Source organism: Hypomesus nipponensis, chromosome 22, assembly GCF_054491055.1.
Source record: "Hypomesus nipponensis isolate SF chromosome 22, ASM5449105v1, whole genome shotgun sequence".
Lineage (NCBI taxonomy): Eukaryota > Metazoa > Chordata > Actinopteri > Osmeriformes > Osmeridae > Hypomesus > Hypomesus nipponensis.
The window spans coordinates 10,800,062-10,824,346 of record NC_140382.1 but is presented as its reverse complement, the minus strand read 5'-3'; the positions used below and the strand labels follow the sequence as shown (position 1 = coordinate 10,824,346).

General features: G+C 40.6%; 4 protein-coding genes across 4 annotated transcripts; 3 read left to right on the top strand and 1 right to left on the bottom strand.

Moving 5' to 3' along the window:
* Positions 1-198: 198 nt before the first annotated feature.
* fgg (fibrinogen gamma chain) lies at positions 199-3,678 on the bottom strand. Its single transcript, XM_084686588.1, has 9 exons — positions 3,569-3,678; positions 3,398-3,463; positions 2,816-3,002; positions 2,483-2,567; positions 2,015-2,145; positions 1,674-1,807; positions 1,402-1,586; positions 927-1,204; positions 199-668 (listed from the first exon to the last, which is right to left on the bottom strand). The coding sequence occupies exons 1-9, from the start codon at positions 3,629-3,631 to the stop codon at positions 481-483; spliced, it is 1,317 nt and encodes a 438-aa protein (XP_084542714.1). The 5' UTR covers positions 3,632-3,678; the 3' UTR covers positions 199-480.
* A 5,913-nt stretch (positions 3,679-9,591) lies between these two features.
* On the top strand, positions 9,592-11,224 carry lrata (lecithin retinol acyltransferase a). Its single transcript, XM_084687282.1, has 2 exons — positions 9,592-10,131; positions 10,526-11,224. Exons 1-2 carry the CDS (start codon positions 9,592-9,594, stop codon positions 10,676-10,678), a joined length of 693 nt encoding a protein of 230 aa, XP_084543408.1. The 3' UTR covers positions 10,679-11,224.
* A 735-nt stretch (positions 11,225-11,959) lies between these two features.
* Positions 11,960-13,675, top strand: LOC146236449 (lecithin retinol acyltransferase). Its single transcript, XM_084687402.1, has 2 exons — positions 11,960-12,451; positions 13,520-13,675. The coding sequence occupies exons 1-2, from the start codon at positions 11,960-11,962 to the stop codon at positions 13,673-13,675; spliced, it is 648 nt and encodes a 215-aa protein (XP_084543528.1).
* A 6,176-nt stretch (positions 13,676-19,851) lies between these two features.
* On the top strand, positions 19,852-23,997 carry npy2r (neuropeptide Y receptor Y2). Its single transcript, XM_084687285.1, has 2 exons — positions 19,852-20,114; positions 21,806-23,997. The coding sequence occupies exon 2, from the start codon at positions 21,828-21,830 to the stop codon at positions 22,932-22,934; it is 1,107 nt and encodes a 368-aa protein (XP_084543411.1). The 5' UTR covers positions 19,852-20,114; positions 21,806-21,827; the 3' UTR covers positions 22,935-23,997.
* The last annotated feature ends 288 nt before the right edge of the window (positions 23,998-24,285 follow it).

Sequence of the window (24,285 nt, the reverse complement as noted above, 5' to 3'; positions counted from 1 at the left end):
AATAAAAACATAGTGTACTATGTTTTGACTTTACTTTATTCATGAAAATGCTTTCCACTGTAGAGGATTGTATGCTTAAGTTCTGGTGCAGTGAATCTGACAAGTTATTTGAAATTAAAATAATCAGTATAACCTTGTTTAATTGTTTGAATATAGCTGTAGTATCACCAAAAGTGGGAAAAAAAGCCAAAATCATCATACATTAAGAAAAGAGAACATTTATTAAGTCAAAATCCAACCAGACTTAGTTCTAGAAGAACATGCATATCCAGCATTCACAAGTTCTCAACAAGACACAAAGGACATGTATACCAAAGTTGGATTGTGTAATTGCAGTGAGATGAAGAACAGGTCCAAGTAATTCACAAAAATATATTCTAAGACAGCAGAAACATGAGTGTATTTAATGATTATATGAGTCTATGTATTTGGCCCAGCAACAGCGAGAGGCATGGCAGTCAAAAAACCTTTAATGTATTTCTAGATGTCTCCCAGTCCTCCAAACTGTTTGACCCCAGACTGTTGCCCTTCACCACCCACAATCCTGTTAATGGGGATGATCTTCATGGTGGTTTCCTTCATAGAGTACCAGCGAGAATGCCAAGTGGCCCATATGATTCCGTTGTCATAGCCGTACTCGCCGGCATCCTTCTCTGTGTACTTCCCACCTGGGGCAGGAGCAAAACAAGGTTTAGATATTATTAAATGGGTTGTGAGATTCCATAGTCCAATTTGTTTAAACCAAACTACATGAATTTCACATGTGCACACGCGTTTACATGTGATGAAACTAAATCACATTGTATTCCATGTTGTCACCTGCCTGTAGCCTTCATTACTGACAGCATCAAACATCTTTGATAACAGACTATTGAGGATGAAGTATAGATGTTTACAAACTGGAGCCATGTGGGGAGAGTACATACCGGTGTAGTATTTGCCATTGAGGTGGCCGGCGTGGCACCTGTTCATCCACCATCCAGACCCGTCCTGGAGGGCACAGTTGCCCTGGAACTTGTCGTTGTCCTTCTCGGCCGTACTGAACTGCATGCCATTGTGCGAAGTGTAGAATTTGTCGCTGGGGTCATCGCCAAAGTCAAAACCGTCAAATGCATCGCCAGCATCACCTCCGTGGTAGTAGGCATAGGTAAGGCGGTACATATCAACCTCTGGCCCCACTTTGAACATAGCATAGTCGGCATACCTGAGGCAAAGAAGAAGACAATTAAATTAAAGAATGGACACTGAAACTGAATTTAAAGCAACTGGAGGTTGGAAGGTAGTTTTTCATCCATGTAAAAAAAAAAGAAAATATATCACAGATATTCATGGTACATGAATACAATAAATACAAAATCCCATGATACACTGGTGTACAGATACTGTGATAGCAGTAAATACTTTTTGTTCCCCTCCCAGTCAACAAGCTCTATCCGAAGCACATAGGGGATGGAGGACTGGGTGGAGAGTAGATGGATCTTCTCATTGCCCAGCCAGAACTCGGTTGTGTCATCAGGGGAGAGGTAGCCAAAGCCCTCCTTGTACTGTATCCAGTCCTTGCTGAAGTCTACACTTCCATCACGTCTCTATAGACAAACAGAAGGTGAACATATGGGTTACACTGTTACGCTTTTGTTCTTCAGCCAATACATGTTGGTGGAGATGTCACCTACCCTCTGCAGGACAGTGAAGCCCCGTCCAAAAGCGTCAATCTCACAGTAGACCACGAAACTCTCAGTGGCCTTCACTGGCTTCACATAGTACAGCCCACTAGCAGTGGCTCCTTTGTTGGCAATATCCTGACAATCTGGAGTCAAATAGACAATGTGAGTTGTGAGATGACTGATTAATAGTTCAGATTTCAGACTCCAACCACTGTATGTTGTTACTTTAAATGGACCCTTCTACCATTTTAGAGAACATTTCGATTGGTTCTCAAAACATTTCAGATGAGTGGAACTCTAAGAGAGCTCTTGCAAAAAGGAAGTGACCTGTGGGTTGTTGCTGCTTTTACCTTTGCCAGTAGTAGGCTTTATTTCAACAGTGTCCTTGCATGGCTCTTTGCATTTCTGTTCCAGTTGGATGGACAGCTGTTTGAGATCCAACATTGCCCTCTTGTTGGAATCTAATATCGACAGAAGTTCACTAAAAAAAAAAGATTACATTTTTAATTATGCTAGGTATCACTTAATTTTTTGAGAGGAGCATGGGTACAGCTCTGTGATAGACCATTTGATCAAGAGGTCTCAAATCCCCTCCTGTACATTACTTTGGATAAAAGCGTCTGCTAAGTGAATATATTTCTTACATTGAATTTAATATTGTGGGAGCAGGATACTTAAAATAATCTAAATTCTGTTGCACAGTACAAATGATGTACCAGTATAGCCTATGCAGCCGTACTATTGTTCTTTAGAGGGCTTTTAATGCATTCAGATTAATACTTGAAAGATACACTCAGATAAATACTGATGAGGCTTACTTGATTTGCTCTTCTTGTGTTATGATGCTCTTCTCAAAACGCAGGACATCATCCAACATGCTTGATGACTTCTTAAAGTACTGATCTAAAATGCCAAAGTGAAAATCTATGGTTACCGCCCATCTGCACACACACACACACACACACACACACACACACACACACACTCAAACACACCCCACCGTAGGAGGACAGCTTGAATTTAAGTCAAGTATAATTAGCCTCAGTTAGAAAAGTGATTTTCAGCTATGTACATGACTATTCCACATTTCTCTCAATTTCCACTATCCCAGCACAGTCATGCAACCCTATGAAATTATACATTTCTGTTACCAGGCTGGGAGCTCTTCTGGGCTGACATGACTGAGTCCTTCATGTAGATCACTGTTTCCTCGGCTCCTTTTGTCTGATTGGTTATGTCAGCCAGCATCCTATCCATGTCGTCCAGGTCCCGGTCCATCTCTGGCTTGTACTTGTGAAGGTAGTCGGCTACCCCACATGTGGTGGGGCAGTACGTGCCCTATGAGGAACAGACGAGACGCAGTCTAAGGCCATGGGACCCACCTACATGTCTGTGTTCTGCCATCTCATGGGGATATATTTCTGCACTCCTGATCATGTGGTGTTTTGACATGTCGGGAGCTGTCAAACTGATTGACAGTTGTTAGTATTTTGACAGTTAGTGTGGATATATTCCTGCATTCAATGCACGTCATGTGCCGTTCGTCTAAAGGCATTAAGGATGAGAGTGCATTGTACACTACATGTACGAGCATAGTGTCACTCTACAGCACCTTCTCAACACCAAGTGGAGAACAACATATGGGGAAAAGTCAATGAACATTTGAACATATCTATTTCATTCAAGAAGTCTTGCACATGAAATACGCACACAAGGTGTGTGAACATACTTACAAATTGGTCGCTCTGCGTGCATGACTGGGGACATGCCTGATTGGAAATCCCATCTCCTCTTATTTGCTACAGGAAAAAAACAAAAACAGAACAGATGATTATTTTAGACTCCCACTGCTGACCACCCGCAAGTGCCCCCCCAGACAAAAAACCCTAACACATTTAACTTACAGCGGAGGAGAAGGCAAATAGCATTAAAATTCCCACTGCTGTTGACAGAAGTGATGGAGCCATTTGTCCACCTTTAGTGGTGTTGACCTGTTGCAGAATGAGCGGTTCTCCGGACCCTCCGCTACTTTTATCTGATCAAGGTCCTTGGTCCTGCTGATAAAGAGTCCTTGTGTACACATCCCTGCTCATACCACTCATAACCTCCCCCGCAAAATGTTTAGGACAACGTTATGACTCATCTGTCCACTGTTCACTTTTTTGGGGATAGGAATCAATAAACACATTAGAAATAACAAATGTCACCCAATCAGCAAGTCACCTGCTGGTTTTGATGATTCATGACACTACAAGCAAGTCTGAAAAACATTACCAATCATATCTGTTTACAATGTATTCCATACAACTGATGACAAACCTCCACATCAATACATGACCAAGCCACAGTTTGTTTCAATCATAGTTATTTGCAGGGTGTGCAATATAACATTCTTATTTGTATTGATCATGTTTCCCTTTGTGTAAAGGACTGTGCATTATTAATTATGGGTACATAAACAGGCCTTAAGTAATGTGGAGAGATTCTGTGGTAATATACTGATAAGGTATTCTTAAAGGTATCATTGAACACTGTGAACAATCATTCTGCTTTAAAAGTCCTAGTTTATAATGCTTAGTCACTGAAAATACTCTTCCTATTTAACTTGAGTCATGGGTTCAAATGTGAATGGCTGTGCCACAGCCTCTCTCTTGAGCTAATCATTACCATCAACATAACATCTCTATTTCAAACACGGACAGACGTTTTATCAGTCTGTCAACAACATCAGAACATGAATCAGAAAAGTAAACTGTTCCCAATCTAACTTACAGCTTCAGGCTACGTGATTGATTTCCTCTGAATTCCTTATGTCTGGCATCATTTTGATCTTTGATACCATTAAGGGTTCTACCTAATTCTCATCTTAATAATATTATAATTAATAATGCAACAATGTGTATGTTAGAGGAAATGTTACATTTGTGGTTCCTTTCTTTTCAGTCAGTCAAATTATTTATCTTATCTTGAACCCTTTCAAGGCTAACACTAAGAATGCCATGATTGCACTTAGAAACCACTAGTGGGCGTTGAGCTTTCACTGCTTGCATGATACTGAACTACAAGCTGCCAAGCAAGGCGGATCAAGATCACAAACTAAACCTTGACCCCCCCTTTTTTTAAATAAAATCCGCATCACTGCTCTTTCTTCTTCAAATCTCTGAAGTGGTTGGCGAATGAATTTGTGTTTCTCCAGCTCTGCTACACTCAAACCACAGAGATCAATGAGGAAGGTGGAGAGGATGGACACTGTTAGCCATGGAGTGTTTGATCTAGATACATCAAACCTGATTTGGCAACAGCAGGTCATCCCTAAAGGCTTTTGGTCATGGTGCTTTTGATTGACAGGTTCCACATTCTCCATGACAGAAGGAATGGTCCTTTCATCCAGTAACAGCATGATGAGAACTGCAGGCTTGAGATGAAAAAAAATGATTGAAGCCATATACTGTACCAACTCACAGTTAAACAGCACTGTTTGTTTTCCTTTTGAAGAAGGCTATTTGTTTGTGATACATCGAGACAAATATTGATAGTGAATGTCAACAAAATCAATGAAGTGATTCGATTTGAACTAAGTTATTATATGCAACTGCCCTAAAGGTCCACTTATTATTGTTTCAGTAAAAATGTGTACATTTGTTTGTTTCCCTTTGCCTAGGGGTTGAACACGTTTCCATGTCCTGCTCTGAGAATAAACAAAGCAGCTTTTTTACAGGCTTAAGCGTTTCTCCTTCATTCTTGAATAACTCTCTCACAGGAAATTAACATTGTGCAGAGAAATGGAGAGAGAACACTCTTAACACGGAACTAAGAGGAGAAAAGCGACATTTCTATTATCAATGGAACCCTCAAACAGTGCTTGCGTAAGTGGCACAGTTGTCCCCTTGTGGAGACAATGCACTGTGTCCTGAGTACTTTTTCTGACGTCAAAGTGTGGAAGAAAATGTTGGCGCGGTATGCAGTAGCGTAACTGCCACGTCTTTATACCCAGACAAAAGAACAATAAAAATATATATACATACACTAGTAAGAAGTCTTACAATGGAGTACACTGGCCCAGAGCCCTGGACTGAAGTAAAACAACATGTGTATCCTTTGGTAAAAGGCTTAACCTGTCTTTGAGAAATACAGACATGTATCTATCAAGAATTGTAATCCCTAGCCTTGGCTGTGGAATATATTTGCAGATACATTCTAGGATAGAAACAGATGTCCATTTGCATCTGGCAGTTAGACAGTGAACATTGCCATGGATTATGTCCTTAAGCTTCAGGGGACACCATAGTTTATTAAAGTTCACTTGGAAAAAAACAACTGTTTGTTTTAATGAACCAACAACCCGCATTGTAGGAATCTGAGGTCCAAGAAATACACGTATTTAGACTGTAAATCTGTATTGTTGTTTTGTCTTGAGCGCTTTACCAGTAGCCTATCTTCATAACCCTTCTGGGTCTCTCGCTATGTGTGACACAAAGGGCAAGATGACATTGAACACTTGGCACCATGACTTGGTGTGACATGCAGAGACATATTAGAGTTATACTGATACCTCAAATACATTGTTGTAAATATACAATGCACGTGCACCGTAATGAGAGGCTTGCCGTATTCAGGTTACAAGTTCAAATTCTCCAAAACCTTGTATCAGCCAGTACCTAAGCCGTACCTAAGATTTATTTCCATGGGTTTAGAAATCACAAAGACTGAATTTACGTCTGTAACATTCAGTGTACTTAATTGCTTTGTGTGCAATGTAATGTGCTTGCATCAATGCCAGCAACTGTGCCACCACCAATGGGGTCCAGGCCCATTGCCCCCCCTCCCGAGTCACATCTGGAATATTACAATAATTTTCTCAAAATGTTAATAACTGTTTTGATATTAGTCTATGCACATCATAATTTAGCAACATTCATTGTAAAATAAGAAACTAAAGTAAAACAGCATGTGATTCCTTAACTCTTCAACTAGCCTATACTACAAAAGCATAATACAGTTTTGGCTGTGAATTATCGTGTGCCACCCTAAGTTTTCTAGTTCAAAACATCCAGGACACGTGGAAATCCCAAAAGGTTGTGGCATTACACTCAGATTTCTGTCTTTCAACCCCTTCAAACTATGTTGGAAGGACCTCCCCCATCAACATCCCTCGCCGACTGCCTTTGGCTCTCCACACCAAAACAAACAGATGAGGTAGACTCGTAGCATACAAGGTTCCATCTCTGGAACCTCCTGTGGGCACCTGGGTGATGAATCTCACTTGGCTACCTTTCTCTGACCTAGTTTTATTATGGGAGAGAAGTAGGCGCAGGACAGATATAAGGCCAGGCTGACCTCAGACTGAACTGCAGGGTCTGTGAACCAAACAGCGCTGAACTCTGGCTGAACTGCCCTACATCTCCTTCTTCTCCTCCTCTTCTTTCTTGAGACACACACCAGATGGAAAACACTTCTCTTCCCTCCTGTTTCTATGAAGTGCTGTGAGGCCACTCGCTGGCTAACCAATCGTACTCTGGTGTGCTCTGGTGTTGGGAAATCACTGTTTCAAACACTAAGGTTCTTGAGAAAGATATTGTAAATAATGCATGAGAAAATGGCATGTAATCAAACATGTGGTGGTGGAGTCAGGTGGCTGAACGGTGAGGGAATCGGGCTAGTAATCTGAAGGTTGCCAGATTGATTCCCGGCCGTGCCAAATGACGTTGTGTCCTTGGGCAAGGCACTTCACCACACTTACCTCGGGGGCAATGTCCCTGTACTTACTGTAAGTCGCTCTGGATAAGAGCGTCTGCTAAATGACTAAATGCAAACAGGGGCCTTTCTATATCCATTACTGTACACTGGCAATCCGAATCATGAGAGACAACCTTGAGTAAATAAATAAATAAGGTTCTTTTAATTTTCACACATTCAGGGGTATTGAGTTGTCTTGTCAATACCCACCGCCTCTAACAGTAAGCTGCTTGACATTTACAGTGTTTTGACAGCAAAAAAAAGGTCAGGTGGAAAAAGGATAAAAGCAATGTTCATAAAATCAAGCACTATTGAAATGATGCTATGATACCATACAACTTGTAGATGCCAAATTAAGCCCACTCAGCAGTAAACATGAAGTGCATACAACACAAGAGGACGTGGACATAAAGCACAGACAGTACAGACAAAACACAACGGAGATACTGTTAAATAAACTGTCTGGGGATTCAGATGCCAATGCAGGCGACCAAACCTGCCAAGCCACAATGTGCAATGAACCATTTGACGTTTAGCCATGGAGGACACCTAGTGGTAAGAAAACCTTTTTAGCGATGGTTAAACCATTGGCTTTCACCTGGCATTCGAGTTTCTTAGTCATTAACTCCAGGGGTCAAGAACGAAGCTGGCTAAGAATTCTATTGGTGGCAATGGTGGAATTTAAGTTTAGAGTCCCCTTGTTAAAATATCCTCTGGTGGACACAATGGGTCCATTTGACCATGGAATGAATCTGGCAGGAAGGAGGTCAAGGGTTTGTTTTAATGCCACTGAGAGTTCAACTGATGGTCGAAAGACTGTAAGCCTGTTCAGCTGAAGGTGGTATGAAGAAACATTATTGCCGTCAAACACAGACTTACTGTTGTTTTTGCATACAAGTAATACGAACGACAATGGCAAAATGGCTGCCCACGTGTACTCTAAACACCATATCATGTTAACATTTCAACTGCTTTTTCCACGTCAATAACCAGTTGGTGTCAGCTCCTGACCTGAATTGGATGTGACTGAAGAATGACCTCTCCTCTCCCATGTAATTAGCATCTTACAAATTCCAAGATGGTCAGTGACCATCATATCCCCAACCATGTGTTTTGGTTACCAACAGGGGTTAGAAGTTCATGAGCAGGCCTGGAATTCAATTGGCCTCTTTCTTTGTATACTTTAGGTTCAATCAAGTAAATAATGTGGTCTTTGTTAAAACTGCAGGCTGGCTTGAGCCACTGCCAAACACTATTGAAACTCTGTAGCTGTTGATATCAAAGTCCTTATGATTTTTTACATGGCACACCTGCTTTGTCAACAATGACAGCTCATTAAGACACCATCTGTTTCTGGTTTCATCTCTCCTTCCAACATCTCTTCTGAAACTAGAGAGTTTTTGCACTTCATGTGCAAATAGCTGTTAAATTGTGTCTTTTATGTAGGTTAATTTTATGGACTAAGGTGGTCCCTGGGCACAAAATGTTTAAAGGCTTTAATTCAAGGTGTCACAAAGGATTTTTTGATGTAAAAATATGAACGTAAAATTGAAGCCTACAGGATTACAAGGTAATCTGCTCTGTGGAATGCTACTTCTCATCCTATGCCTGTCTAGAGCACAGGGTCATTTGGCTAACACTCTCTTCATACCCTCCATAAAGGTCCCAGATTGGAGACAGAACAGACTGACCACTGTGGGTCCACACACAAGGGCAAATTGTCCACAATGTCTCAGAGAGTCAATGAGCTTATTCCACCAACTTAGCCTCTTACATTTCACAAACCAGACCCAACATGTTTTTCTGCTCATTAATATATCCAGGTCAAGGACTTAACATTTCAATATAAATATGTGTTAACCCACTGGTAGTATCTAGGTTCATACTAGGAAATACTTTTTATACAGTACATAATAACAGTTATTGTCTGGACTATTACTGGAATTATGTTCAGTTCCATGCAGTTCTGTAGAAAACAATAACACGTGCAGATAATACGTAAACTAAATTCCCTATGATGGATAAAGACAACGGCCATGCACACGTGCAGAATAAATGGTATGGGAATAACAGTGGTGGCCAATCGTCTATCCAGGATTGACCTAACACTGCTCCCTCCTATGGTGTACTTGAGGATATAAATCCCAAGACGCCTCTACCCTCCCACAAAACTTTATTTTAAACGTTCACGATGTTTGACTCGCTAACGTTCCTGGTGGAGAAGCTATCCCTTTTCTCAAACTTTAAACTTGTTGAATTTTGGTCGTCGGGCACGCAGCAAAGGGAACGCACAGAGCGCGATACGCACGGTCGGGTACTGACTCTAAGAAGAGGAGACATCTTAGAAGTTCCGCGAACGTTGTTTACCCACTTCGGTATCTATCTTGGCGACAACAAAGTTGCCCATCTGATTCCTGACATCATGCCCGTGCTAACTAAAGATGACGCTTTAATAAAAACAACTATCACAAACAAGAGACTGATCCTTGGTTGCATTTACAAAAGCGCCACGGTGCGCATGGACACCTTTGAGGACTTTGTGTACGGCTCACAAATCAGGGTTAACCATACGGATAAATCGAGAAAGGTGCAACCATTTCCAAATGAAGGTGTTGCTAAGAGGGCTGAAGAACTTATTGGGTCGATTCCTTACAGTTTGCTATGGAATAATTGTGAACATTTTGTTACGTACTGCAGATACGGCACAGCGACAAGTCAGCAAACAGAGATGGTAGCTATACTTTCAAGAAACATTTACACTTCTGGAATTGCTTAATTCTGAACATTTTATTTAACTTGAATGATCTGTCACTGATGTTCCTTTAGATTTGCATATACATTCATAACCATTAATTGGGCTTAATCGAGGAAATGTAGCCTACGTGATTTCAAAGATTAAAACATAGGTCTTCATTTGCATACTCTTTAGTCAATTTCCATGATGATAATGCAAATCTTAGGAATGTTTTGGTTTGAATCAAATGATAACTTTTGGAAATTGCGATTGAAATGAAGACGACGCAGTAACCAATAGCCTATGCTTTTAAAATATTTGCCTACAGTAATATTTGCCTACAGTAGGCCTACAGAATGCATGAAACTCATGCAATGTACTTCCTTTGCAGTTCTGCAAGTGTCTGAAATCAATCATCAGAGACCAGAGAAGTATACATCTTACAGTCCTCCTGGGAATGATTTCCATCGTCTGCTTCGGCCTAGCGCCCTCGACTGCTTTACCCACAATTCTTATTTCATTCATCCTGTGGATGGCTGGCTGAAGAGCAGAGGACTCCAAACTCAATGGACAATTAATGCCACTATGACATGACGCTTTGTCATGGGTAAACCTTGGAATCTCTTACAACACCTAACTCTTTTCCCCCAAATGATTTTATAGATGACGGCTGAAACAGAAATCAGACTTTATTTTCTTTCATATTTTTATTTTTGTATCCTGTATACTCGAGAGAATAAATGTCATATATAATAAACGTTCGTTGTTAAAACCAGGTTGAATACTAAAGCACAGCTAAACACATAAATCCTGATCTTGTTTCTGGTTATCTTTTACAAAAGAGCTTTTACAAAAGCTCTGAGGCTAACCTAATTGGCCATGTTCATGTATCACTGAGTATTTCAGGAAACCATACAATGAATATTCACGAATGAATGTCCCATTGACAGCAATATATTTTATAAAGACTAAATTAAGGAATTGGTTCAGGCAGACATTTTTTATTTATTTGAGTTACTCTTAAAGTTTGAAAGATAATGTCAATGTTGATGTAGGCCCAATGAGCTACTGGGATTATAATTCCTTTATGCACGTGATACATACTGTAAGATTTTTTTATTGTAAATAAATTGTATTTTTATATTAGGCTACTTTCTGTGTATTCACTTTAACAGCCTGTCAATTATGAAAATTCGATGATACAGTGCAATTTGTAGGCCATAGAGCGAATACAATTTCTTTACATGAAAATGCATTGAAAATAACTGAAATGTAAATAAAAATGATTATGAAATGAATCTTTGTTGCTTTTCATTTGGCACCTACTACAAAATAAAAGATGATTTGGCCACCTAGGGTTTAATACCTCATAGATCCACATTTGGAAGCACATAAATCTGTACAATAAGAAGTGTCAGTACTGTTTTTCACATTGCAGTCATGATCACATAGGCCTTTGTTGTCTCCCTTTCACAATAATATATTAAGGGGTATGTCTACATAATTAAACCATTCAGACTAGTTTATACCTACAAATCTGAAACCTTCTAAACTAGGGTTTTGTTTCATAAGAATTACACAAGATTTATTATGCAAGATTTCCCAACAAATTCTTTAAATAGAACACTAATTAAATGGTCAATTGCATCTAGGTTGAGAAATTGAGTCCTCCAAGCAAACAAGTGCAATTGAATAAGCACCTTTATTTGCGAGAAAATCTAATGGAAAAAAATGACTAATCTCTAATCCTAGCATACAAGCTCCTCCCAAAACTCAGCCAAATAAAAACACAGGAGGAGGCCTAAAATTCCTTGTATTTGCCATCATGTTCCCTCTTCAACTCCTCAACCTTTTCTTCACGGCTTCCACACTGGAGGACAAGAACCTTCAGAGCCCAGACCCAAGCCTTTACAAGCGTGGGGATCTGCTGGAGGTCCCGAGGACCATGTTCACGCACTTCGGTATCTACCTGGGCGACGGCCGTGTTGCCCACCTCATCCCAGACATCCTACCTCTGATCACCAAAAACAAAGGGGCCATCAGCACCATGGTGTCCAACACCCGTTTGATACTGGGGTCCATCGCCAAGGTGGCGAGTGTCCGAGTGGACTCCCTGACCGACTTCGCCTACGGCTCGGAGATCCTAGTCAACCACACGGACAAGCTATGCAGCCAGCCTCCCTTGGACGGGGACGAGATTGGCAGGAGGGCGGAGAAGATGATGGGCTCAGTCACCTACAGTCTGCTGTGGTACAACTGTGAACACTACGTCATGTACTGTCGTTATGGGATGGCCATCAGCTACCAGACCTACCAGGTAGGCAGCAGAGGGACACAGGAACTCATTGTGTATGGGATCAATAATGGCTTTCTATTGTATTCCAGACAGCATACAATACCTTCTATTTCTGTCAGGTTCTATTGTATTTAACTGATGTCCAAATTAAGGACAGCTCCATTTTTGATTGGGTTGAGTAATTGGGAGTGGACTAAAGCGCCTACTTGTAGAAGCTTTTTGAGGTCTCCAAATGCATAGCTACAGTATGTAGCAAAGGGATGAGTAAAGTAAGATGATGGGAATTGTTTTTAAACGTTTTGAAAGTGGGAAATCTTTCTAATACTGTGAAGGATTGTATGGGAAAATGCTCTGCTTATGTGACAAGCAAAATAAGCTAATCTGAATGTAAATTCCAAGGAATGCAGTTGACGCAATCTTCTTTCAGAAGCCGATTGCATGTTGATTTGACAGGATTTAAAGTGCTGTTTCATGCTGACATTGATTTATTATTTTTGGTGCAATAGTGTTGTTTGTTTTAAACAATAGTTTTGTTTGACTAATAACATACAACATTTAAATTACATATATTTTTTGTGATTAAGACATATATATATATATATATATATATATATATAAATACAAGTTTTTATCCTATTTTATGGGTACTATTTTTCAGAATACTGAAAAGTAATGTAATCATGCATCTCAATTGTCATATTACATGACCATTAACAGTAAATAACCTTAACCTCCAGGCCTCACAGCCAAAGTAAGGCAACCATGCTTGGCACTGAGAAAAAAGACAGCTTGTAGTGTACTTTAAGGGAATACAATACAAATTTAAGTTGAACTCACAAAGCCTACAGCACTAGTGAGCAGCACCATCTAGTGTTATTTAGCACCTACAAGTAAGTAGGCATAAGTAACTGTCTCAAAGCAGCGGGATTTGATTACATAGTTAAAATAAAACCGTATAAATATGATATTAATCATCACCGATCTTTAGATTAATAGAGATTAGTTTCACATTTCTATACTGTATAAATACCACTAATTATAATTAATTATCCAACTTGGTTAACAAAGTCATAATTCTGTCTCTTGCAGTTCTGTACGGCAACCAGGAAAATCTTCTGCAGCAGGATGAACGCCTACCTGACGGCCCTCTGTAGTATGGCCACACTGTTCTACCTGGGCTGCCTGACGCCACTCACCACTCTACCCACCCTCGTGCTCCCTTTCACCATCTGGATGGCCTCTTAACAGGACTGCAAACAAAATGGCTGATGTCAAAAGACTTTAGAATAGAATGGCAGAATGTTTTCCAAGAGTGGAAACTAAGCTTGATGGGAAAGGTCAGATTGAAACTGGCCGTGGACAATATCAAATTGGTGTTGAATGCATTAACTAACTTTTAGTTCCGTAGGCTTGGGTGCATCCTTTTAAATAGCAGAACATTCACTGTGGTCCTGGTAATGACACAAAGACAAGCCATGTTTTCTCTTATGTGGGGAACTGTGTAAATGACTGTAAAAAAGAAGAAACTGATCATGTTTAAAGTTGGCTTGGACAACGTGCAATACATTTTTGTATTCTCTTTAACATGGCGTACTGATGGTCACTGACTTTCAAGTAAATTGCCCTGGTCTCCTGTAGTCTTCTACTCTTCCCGAATGATCCCAGTACTGACATCAAGATGTTTGGGTGACAAGAAAGACTGTCTCCCTCTTAATACATTAATTTATAGGTCTCTTGTTTACTTTATGGATGAATAAATGATGCACATCCAACAATTCTCTGAAAAGTTATAGCCAGTAGCTTGACATCCGTCGCTAAATAAAACAATTAATCAGTGCTGTCCATGATTGGCACACATCAACTGCAAGATGCATGGGAATGCTGTGAAATACCTCACGCATGTTAAAAGGCACACCAGGGATTTTCTCAATTATATATAATATCCAATCAGTTTAATTTCTGCCCATTGGGCTCCAGTAGACTGTAAATCAACAGAAACTGCCAGTAACAGACAACAGAATTTTGCCAGTAGGCAATGTCAGTTTGTTTATTCCTGCAGAAAATTCAGATGCATCGGACCAATAGCTCTCAGAGCAGTGAGGGAAAGAAGGGGAGGATATAAATAAATGCAAATTGTCATTGTGATCCTAATACTTTGGTAATTGACCGTACACTTGACTTCGACCTTATATGGCTTAGTGGATAGAAGGAAAATAATGATTTCAGTGGTGACACGTAAATTATACAATTTTCTAGATGATTGAACATGCGATTAAAGTATGTGAAGAATCTGTTGAGACAAATGTAAAAATTGCACAACACGTGGTAGCAGGCATTTCTATCCCACTGCTAGAGACAATTTATGTGCAGCAGAGCCTGGCTTAGTGCATTGAGGACAACATTCAGACGACATTATCTTCTAAGGAAGATGCTCATTAGAACCTCAGAACACAGTTCATGAAAATGAAATTTCATTATACACTGACCAAAAAGTGCACTGTACTTGTGTGTCTAGGTCAGGCTCAAAATACAGCAGAACCATATTACTTTTACCCAAGCGATAATGACAGAAAAGTGCAGGTGGTTGCATGTGAGTGCAGTGGGCACCTTGCAATCTTCTCATTATAGCAGTCTGTGTGACATAAATGCAGTTCAAAATTCTGTCCGTGTCTAATGGAGCCAGGTCTTCCTTCCATTCTCTCCACTTTCCCTCGATCTCAATCTACTTTTCTCTACAGCCTCCCACCCTCCACCCCATCTATCTCCACCTCTCCCTCTCTTCCATTCGACCCTCTCATCTCTCCGATCTCTTCTCTCTCACCCTCCCTCCATATCGAACAACAGGCTGATGAGGCTGCATGGACTATAAAGTAGATGACTGCAGGAGGAATAATCAACCCTCCTGCCCTTGCAGGGTATTAGCAGGACACACCACAAAAAGATTCCAGCAAGGGGAGATGAACAGATAACAGTCATAACAGTATATGGAATGGTGCCCAACAGTCAATAACCTGGCTTATACAGTCTGTATCCAATGTCAAATTAGTTTGTACTCAATTGTAGCTACTATTTTAGTACTCCTAACTGTATCTGTATGTAAGAAAATTATATATTAGAAGTTGACCAGCTTTGATCAGACTAAACATCTCACTACCAGTTCTGAGCTTCACAACAGATTGCATAGGCCTGACTTTTACAACTACAAGTATGTAGTGGAATCATTTTGTGACAAACATCACCGTGGACGCGATTGTAGCCCTTGCACTCTATTCTGGGAAAGACCACTTCATGTCAGGTCGTCCTTCTTTGCTCTATAAAAAACCTACCAGATTCATGCCCTGTTCTGAACCTGGAAGAAGGCAGCCTGGCAGAGAGTAACTATAATACATGATCGTTGCCTAGAAGTCACGTTGTGGCAATCATCCAGACCAAAGAGAGCGGTATTGATTTTGTAGTAGAGGCAGTTCATGTCTATGATTCACTGGATCCATTAGGAAAGGAAGGCACGGGGTAACAGTCCTCCTGCTGAGTTTGAGGATACATCACTGGCTTTGCAAGAGGACTTCTATCTTGCAATGTGGATGCGTCATCCAATTCATTGCAGTCATTATAGGTAGGATTGGAGCCTGCTTAACTGCATTGGCAAATCTGAGGCTTTGTCATTTCAGTCTGAAGGTAGCACTTGGAAAGACCAAGATGTTGAAACTTTTACAGGGAATAGACCAATGGCAGAGGGACTCACAAATTAGTTTGATTTAGGCCACTTCTTCTAAAGACCTTCTGTCTGCACACCATCTGTTACTGTTGTCCAGGCTGTTTGATAACACATGCTACGCTATGCATGGTTCTGGAAGGTTCTAAAAGATGTGTTCTCTGTGGTGAAGACTACATATTTGCCAGGACAGGACCTATCTGCCACCTATATCAGAAATATGTTCACCTATTACTGTTCACCTATTACAAAGCAAAAATGTGTTTTATGCACCTACAAACTGTATTGCCTCTGTTTGCTCAAATCCTAAATGTTTTGTGTTATGAAATGTGAAAATGTAAGCCCCCAAGCCATAGCCCCTTATACGGAAACATAGATTCATGCACCAAACTCTGTACATATACCAAATGGTCTTCTCATTGGGGTGGTATAATACATATTTATGGAAGAAACCTAGCGGAAATTTTGAATTCCCCTGGCTGCCTATTAGTCTGATTGAACAACTAAATGTTTCCCCTCACATGAGAGAACACGAGGCAGGAAAAAAAATTAGAAAACAAAAATGAAAAACAGGAGTGCAATAAAAGGCCTCTCGAGTGCCCTTGTGCCCACATCGTTCTTGCTGCCTTGGCAATTTAAAATGGAGACAGTGCAGCTACAAGCAGCCTTGGCTTTATTAAAAGCGACTAGTAAATTCTGTGCGCCGGCATTGGCAGTAATTGTGATGGATTTTGTGGTGGAGATAAGGTTGACCACACAGCCCACAGCACAGGTCATTAGTGCTCGGCATGAGAAAGTGTGTGTGTGGTAATGTTAGGCTAAACTAATTACACGTGCGCTGGCAACACGGTGTAAGGCGCTAGCCATGCTACTTCTTCGTCATGTTACAAATACAAATATACCTTAGTTATTTGCAGATGATTATGGTTGTGTGGATTCAATTAAGGGTTATACTGAAAATAGAAATTGGAGGCAAGGGTGGCTTGGGAAGATCTGACCCTTTACCTGGTCTCCACAAACTGTGGGAAAATAATAATAAAGCGTCTGTCACACATGTTGGCAGTACAGTCTTATCTTTTAAGTCGTAGAAATGCAGTGGCTGCAAACACATGTATAATACAAACCGGTTCTCCATACAAAATAATGGACTCATACTGCATGTTTTAGGTCCAAGTAAATGGCCTTGGATCTTTGTATGCCTCACCGCTTTCACCAAAACCACAGGAATCAATTTGAACTTCCAGAAGAAAACATATCCAGGCCAGAAATAAGCCTAAAGTATGTCTCAATTACCAGACCAGAAATTTTAAAGGATGCTACTCCATTTGAACCAAGAGTGACAATACACTTTTCTATTCAGACAGCCCATCTGAATGAATTTGGTCTATAATTAACAGGTATCTCAATAAGGGTAGACACAGAGAGGCCTAATTGTAAAACCCAGGTTACATTTGGGTCTTTGTGTCATTTAATAGATTAGATGTTGATGAACACTTCCTGACACTAAAGCTCTGTGTTGCTGGGAACATAGTTAATTAGGGTACTTGGGAATGCTAAATCTACTGCTGGTGGGTAGTACAAAGACAGATGAGAAGTGAGCTATAAAAAATCCATTGTGGGTATTTAGGCATGCATCAGCCATTTCAGCCATAGATGGAACTTAATTACCGTCTAGATGGAAGAGAGAGATCAATAACAAATTACTCTTCTCTGGCCACCGCTCACTCCGAAAGGCCAAGGGATGGACATGGTAGAGTATTGTGCTGATATTGGTAGGGATTTCCTTTTTGTGTGTACATGCTTTATCAGTGCAATATTCCTTTGAGACCTGCAGCCCCACAAGAAAAATACTATTTACACTCAAGGAAAAACTGGTTTCTCAGAGTTGTGGGTAGAAAGAAATGCTAACCCACTAGAAATAAAGGGCTCTGTATTAGCAAGATCAGAGCATGGTCATAAATGGTTGCTTTGCACTCCTTAAGGATATCTTCAGTCTTTTGTGTTTGACAGACTAGCAGTGCCACTCGGGTAAATCAATCATTTTAAGTTATTGGGATACAATCCAAAAAGTTAATTATTAACTGAATATCTAAAACATAAAAAATTATGTTTTGAACTGAAGCATTGCTATTTGATGCTTTGACAAATGCTGTCATCCTCAATGCTACATCATATCTAGTAACATGCAAGTATGGGTAATTATATGGTTAGAAACCATGCTGAAAAATTAAGCTAGAGCAGTGAGCCTTATCAGTAATGTATGGGGAGCTTTAAAATCGCATTTATATGACGCTATCCAGACCATTGTGGCTTGTTTGTCTAAGGGGTCCACAAAATTCTCCTTACCGGACTGAAACCGATGGGGATTTCTCTGATCGAAAATGAGAAACGGGAGCTCCTTATTCCAGCGATGACATTCCTTATATACAGGTCAACTGGTCCCTAGACTTGTTGGAGTTGTATGCAGGGGTAAGACCTGCCTGAGCCTTAAAGACTAATGCATGTTATAATTGCCTTGGGGACCGCTCAAGCTTTCAGCAAAACCAGGAAAGCTCCAAAGAAGCCTGTGAGCTCTGTGCTTCCCGGTTTGTGCCATTATATAACCATCTGCCTGTTTGCAAAGAGGGCATATTGGCATTAAGTCAAGAATGGAGGCTGCTGGACAGTAACTTAATTTTGAGGATCACGTGTGGCCCTGGATGGTAATGGTGGCAACGGAATTAGCCAAACAATTATCACTAGTTAAAACCTGATATGAATCAATGGATCCCCATTGTTAGACAAACAAATTGGCATTGTCTTCCTAATCTTTGCATTTCCTGAAACTGAGAAGAACTAACAGACCCCTCAGCCCCAAACACAAACACCTGTCCTCATCTGACCATTTTCCCCATTGACAGCAGAGAAGGAAACAGAACATCTCTCATTGTGTTCTGTCCATCAATCATAATGTCCATCATCATAATCTGAGGATAGGGTGGGTAGTAAAAAAACACCTTCATATCGAGAAGTCTCTTTATAGAAAATCTTAAGACACATACTGTATGTATAACTAGTGAACTCTGTAAGCAGGGGCATCGTTAGACCCTTTTTACTGGGGCACATGCCCCAGTATAAAAGCTGTGCCCCAGTAAAACAATTTACAATTTACTTTATAATTCAGTGTATTTATTTAGATGACTTGAGTCCTATAGTGCATTGTACGCAGCAAGCTTGACAGAAAAAAGGAATATGAATAGGGGCCTGTACCCTGAGTTTTATGTCTAACAACGCCTCTGTCTGTAGTAAAAAAAACATTGAAATAAAATAACATTAGGTGTGCCACAGTGAAATAGTTTAAGGCTAGCAACGTTTATCACCATAATTTACATTACAAAAGGAAATAAAACTAATTTGCACCAGGTAGCTCACCTCATACGGTATAGGCTCCCCAGGCTACTGGGTGTTTGTGTCCACCACATACTAAGAGCCCGCGTTTTCAGACGTATTGTTTGTTAATGTTGAAAAGGGATTACAAAAATATTTATCATGAGGCATAGAATTTCTCCCCAGAGGCAAGGGTTATTTTTGTCAAGAAAGGACGCCCCCTCTCTGTCATTCAACACGTTCTCCCTCGCTCAGGCTCTCCATCATCTGCTCAGAGCAGAGCGCTTCTACTCAGACGCCGTGCGCCCTCATTGCGCGCTTACCTCATTGGAGAAAAAGCATGGCCTTTCGTCAAAATAACTATCTAGCCGGTTATTCAAATCAGTTATTTGTCGGGGTTCAAATATACGCAGATCTTTGAAACGAATACTGTCCGACGTAATAAGAAATTGGCGCGAAATTATTGACAATGAGTGGTACTTTATAACTACAACTAAACTTGCACATGGCTGCTTGTTTTACAGTTGACGTAATTGGAAGCAACGGAACTTATTGCTCATGGAAAAGGAGGATGAGTCTGAACAATTACTAATTTTGTGAACCAAGGTGAGTGGATTTTGATACAGGTTTCTGTTTGCTACTGGTTGGTTTTGTGTTTATATAGCTAACATAATAGGCTACAACCTAATTGAATACTAACAACTAATAAAACAAAACACAAATGCTGCTCGATTGATTGATTGTGCCAAATTCGAGTATACAAACAGACAAGCGCCGAGCTAATTAAGACACCTCAAAAGCCATAGCCTTATGGCCGCAGTGCAGTAATTTTTTGTCAGTATATTTACTATGGGAGAAGTAAAAACGTGACCTTTCAAACAAGACAGATTTTTTATTTGACAACGCTATTATTGGCATAAGTTGTTCCCTAAATCCAACAGCCTAACAAAACGCAATGCCACTCCCTAAATACACTTCACGATAAGCCAGGAACAAGTTATTAATACCTAGGAATGATTAAGACTATTTGTTGGCGCTCTACACCCACACGGATCATTTGTGCATTCATTTCTACTTTGAAATGAAAGGAATCCTTAACTATTTAGGCACCTTAATTGACACTAGGATATGTTGAGGGTCCGCAAACCCCTGCGTCAGTTTTGGCCATTTCCACTGATTGATAGTGTCTTGACAAAGAAGGTCGCTAGATGATCCTGAATTCAGTGTGCAATAAAAAACCACAGCAAGGCGGATAGGCCTTCACCTGCCAATAGTAGTCAGTGCCTTGGTTGAAGAGAATGACTTATACACAATTTTAAGATGACTTATACACATATTTAATGTATCCACGCTCCAATTCTTTTTTACAGTGTGCTACTTCAGAATGATGTCAGGAAATTACCCTTGGCTTGGCAGCTTCATATTTCCACCAAAATGGAGTGTATACCATGTCATCCCTAAATAGCAGACTTTAGCACTCTATGGTTCAATATAGTAATTTGACTTGAAAGAAGGTCTTTTATTAAAAAAAATATATAATAAGTGGTGGGCCGTTATCGGCGTTAACGCGAGACTCTTATCGGGCGATAAAAAAACATCGCCGTTAATCTATTCTCAAAGTTGGGTTCGGAGATGGGTCTATACTACGCAAGCCATGCAGCTATGAAGCCGTGTGGTTTGCTTCAGGGAAATGTATTTTTAAGAAGCTTTCCAATGGAAACCTCAACAAGACTAGGGTTGTTGTTTGCACCTTGTGCTATGCGGAATTAGTTTACTGTAGGAGTTCTTCCAGTCTCAAATACCACCTAAACGCAAAGCATCCCTTAGCTAATGCGGAAGATGCCGGGCCAAGCACTGATGTAGCGCAGGGGGGAAGAGTCGTCGTCAAACTATGATGTTTTAGTGCAACCGAGGCAAGCCCGTCAGCACAGCTCTATCAGCCAAGCTAACTAATCTAATAAACAGTTAATAAACACAAGTACATCTTACTGAACAAAATTTATTTTCATCACCAATTATAGTAAAACAGCTTTCTCAAGCAGTTTGTGATGCATTTTGGAAACAGGAGATGAGCCCCTGGTCTAATGCGCCACCTGGTTTGAGAAACCCGTTCTCAAAGACTTACTTTTAGTAAATATTTGGGTAGCACACATATTCTGAATGCCGTCGGCGGAATTCAAATGAGCAATTTTAATCTAGATTGATCTAGATTAACGCCAAGATTACAGTGATATTAATCTAGATAAACAAATAATATATGCCCACCACTAATTATAATCCATCTTTTTTTTTTGCAGAATTTGTGAGCCCCAAAGGGGAATGATATCAATGGATATTGTAAGTCAAGTAAACATGACCCTGATGGAGGATTCTGGACTCAAAGAATCCTCCAACTGCTCCAACTGCTACTCTTTCAATGAAAATAACTTTCTGGAATTGGAGGACAGTACGAAGATAGTCGGAGTTCAGGTGATACTCATCCTCGCTTACAGCACCATTATACTTTTTGGAGTCATCGGAAATTCCCTGGTTATCTTTGTAGTGTACAAGTTTAAAACTCTTCGTACCGTGACCAACTTTTTCATTGTAAATTTAGCCGTGGCTGACCTGCTTGTGAACACGCTATGTCTGCCGTTTACTCTGATCTACACCCTTCTGGGGGAATGGAAGTTTGGCCAGGTGCTGTGCTTCATGGTGCCCTACTCCCAGGGCCTAGCTGTGCATGTCTCCACCATCACCCTGAACATCATTGCCCTGGACCGCCATCGCAGTATTGTCTATCATCTGGAGACCAAGATGTCCAAAGACATGTGCGCTTTGGTCATCGCCATCACTTGGGCCACCAGTGCCCTCCTGGCAAGCCCTCTGGCAATATTCCGCGAGTACGAGACCTTTGCTCTCTCGCCCGAGCTGTCCATCCATGTGTGCACTGAGGCGTGGCCACAGAGCGGCATGGATGGGACCATCTACAGCATCTCCATGCTTCTGGTGCAGTACGGCCTGCCTCTGGCCATCAACTCCTTTGCTTACATCCGCATCTGGAATAAGCTCAAGAACCATGTGAGCCCCGGTGCCCGGAACGACCGACACCGACGGAAGAGGAAGACCACCAAGATGCTGGTGATGGTTGTGGTGGTATTCGCCGTCAGCTGGTTGCCGTTCCACGCTTTCCAACTGGCCATCGACATAGACAACAGTGTCCTTGAGATGAAGGACTTTAAAGTGCTCTTCACAGTCTTCCACATCATGGCCATGTGCTCCACCTTTGTCAACCCCATCCTCTACGGGTGGATGAATAACAACTACAGGGCAGCCTTCTTATCTGTATGTAAGTGTGGCAAGGCTGTCAAATCGGGCTCACAGAGCTCCATGAAAAGGAAGACCCAACGGGAAAGAGATTCGGACTTCAGAGCCACTAATGTTTGAGTTTATAATATGTGATATCTGGTGAAAAAACGATTGTGAATCGTTCATGGCAAGCACATACATTCAGTTCATTTGTTGAGATTGTACAAAAAAAATGATGTGAAATGACTTCTAACTATTAAGGTGCAAACCACTGTGAGGGAAGTTATTTTTATAGATGTTAGTGTTTATCACAGTCATGCTACGGCTGCCAGCCATTTGGTAATTGTATTGTCATTGATGTTTAGATGATGTTTCAACTGCTACTTCTCAACTGGGAATAACTGGAACAAAATGCAAATATGCATTTTATATGCAGGACTAAATTCTGATAAATTGACAGTAAATGTTATATTGTCTTTTTAATGTTACATCTGTAAATTATGAGATCTTTAATGATCTACTAAAGCAGCTCCCAGGATTGTTTTTTTCAGAATGGGTGCGGGGGCCTAAACCTGACAGCAGTGATTAATCAAGCCCTAGTTGTAATCAAAACATTATTTACTTCGACAGGTTGTCAACAAATTAAAGGTCAAACCGGTAACTAAGAAACATGGCAAAAAGTTAATACAAACATAACAAAGGACTTAAGTTGACAGCAAAGACATTTCCCAAGTACACATTACCTGCATGTAGGGCATTTATCTGAGACACTGACCTGAGCTCCAGAACAAGGCTTTCCACTCGTTCCTGGAAAATCTCAACCCTAATTGCCAACCCTAATTGTTACTAACCTTATTCATCGCATCAAACATCTAATTATTAAGATCACGTATTCTTGATTAAGTGAAATTGATTGGTTAAAAAAATAAAACGACAGCACAGTAACTATCCAAGAACAAAACTTGTCAGCCCTGCTTTAGACAGTCTATAGTCTAAATGTCTAAATGTAAATGTCTATAGCTTTTTTAAAGGTCCATGTTTACCACCTATACCATTCCGGACCCCCTCCGTCACTTGCCCTAGGTGGCGGCTAACAGACCAATTAACGCTATACGTTCCCAGAATGACTCTGGCAGAGCTAAATCATTTAAAGAGACTGTCCTTTCCTGTTGTTGTTAGGTTTATTGCCATTGCTGTGGATTTGGGAGTTGCGGTGCGACAAGAGGGGTTGGTTCAATGCGTCTGTTTTTAGTAACCCATTCATGGTACATTCAGCACGTACGCCAGTAATTGTTCATCGCTCTGTCGAAGGTTTATTGACAAGTGGCTGCTGTGACACACACCCGTGTTGTCTGGGATAAACCATGTCTTTGAAGAATATGGAAAATGGGTTATAACAAGTGCCACCACCTTAATCCAGAAGCGAAAGCTCACTAACTAGTGACTTGATTAATAGGTGACGTTCCATTAGTTCACTGGCAGTGGAGTA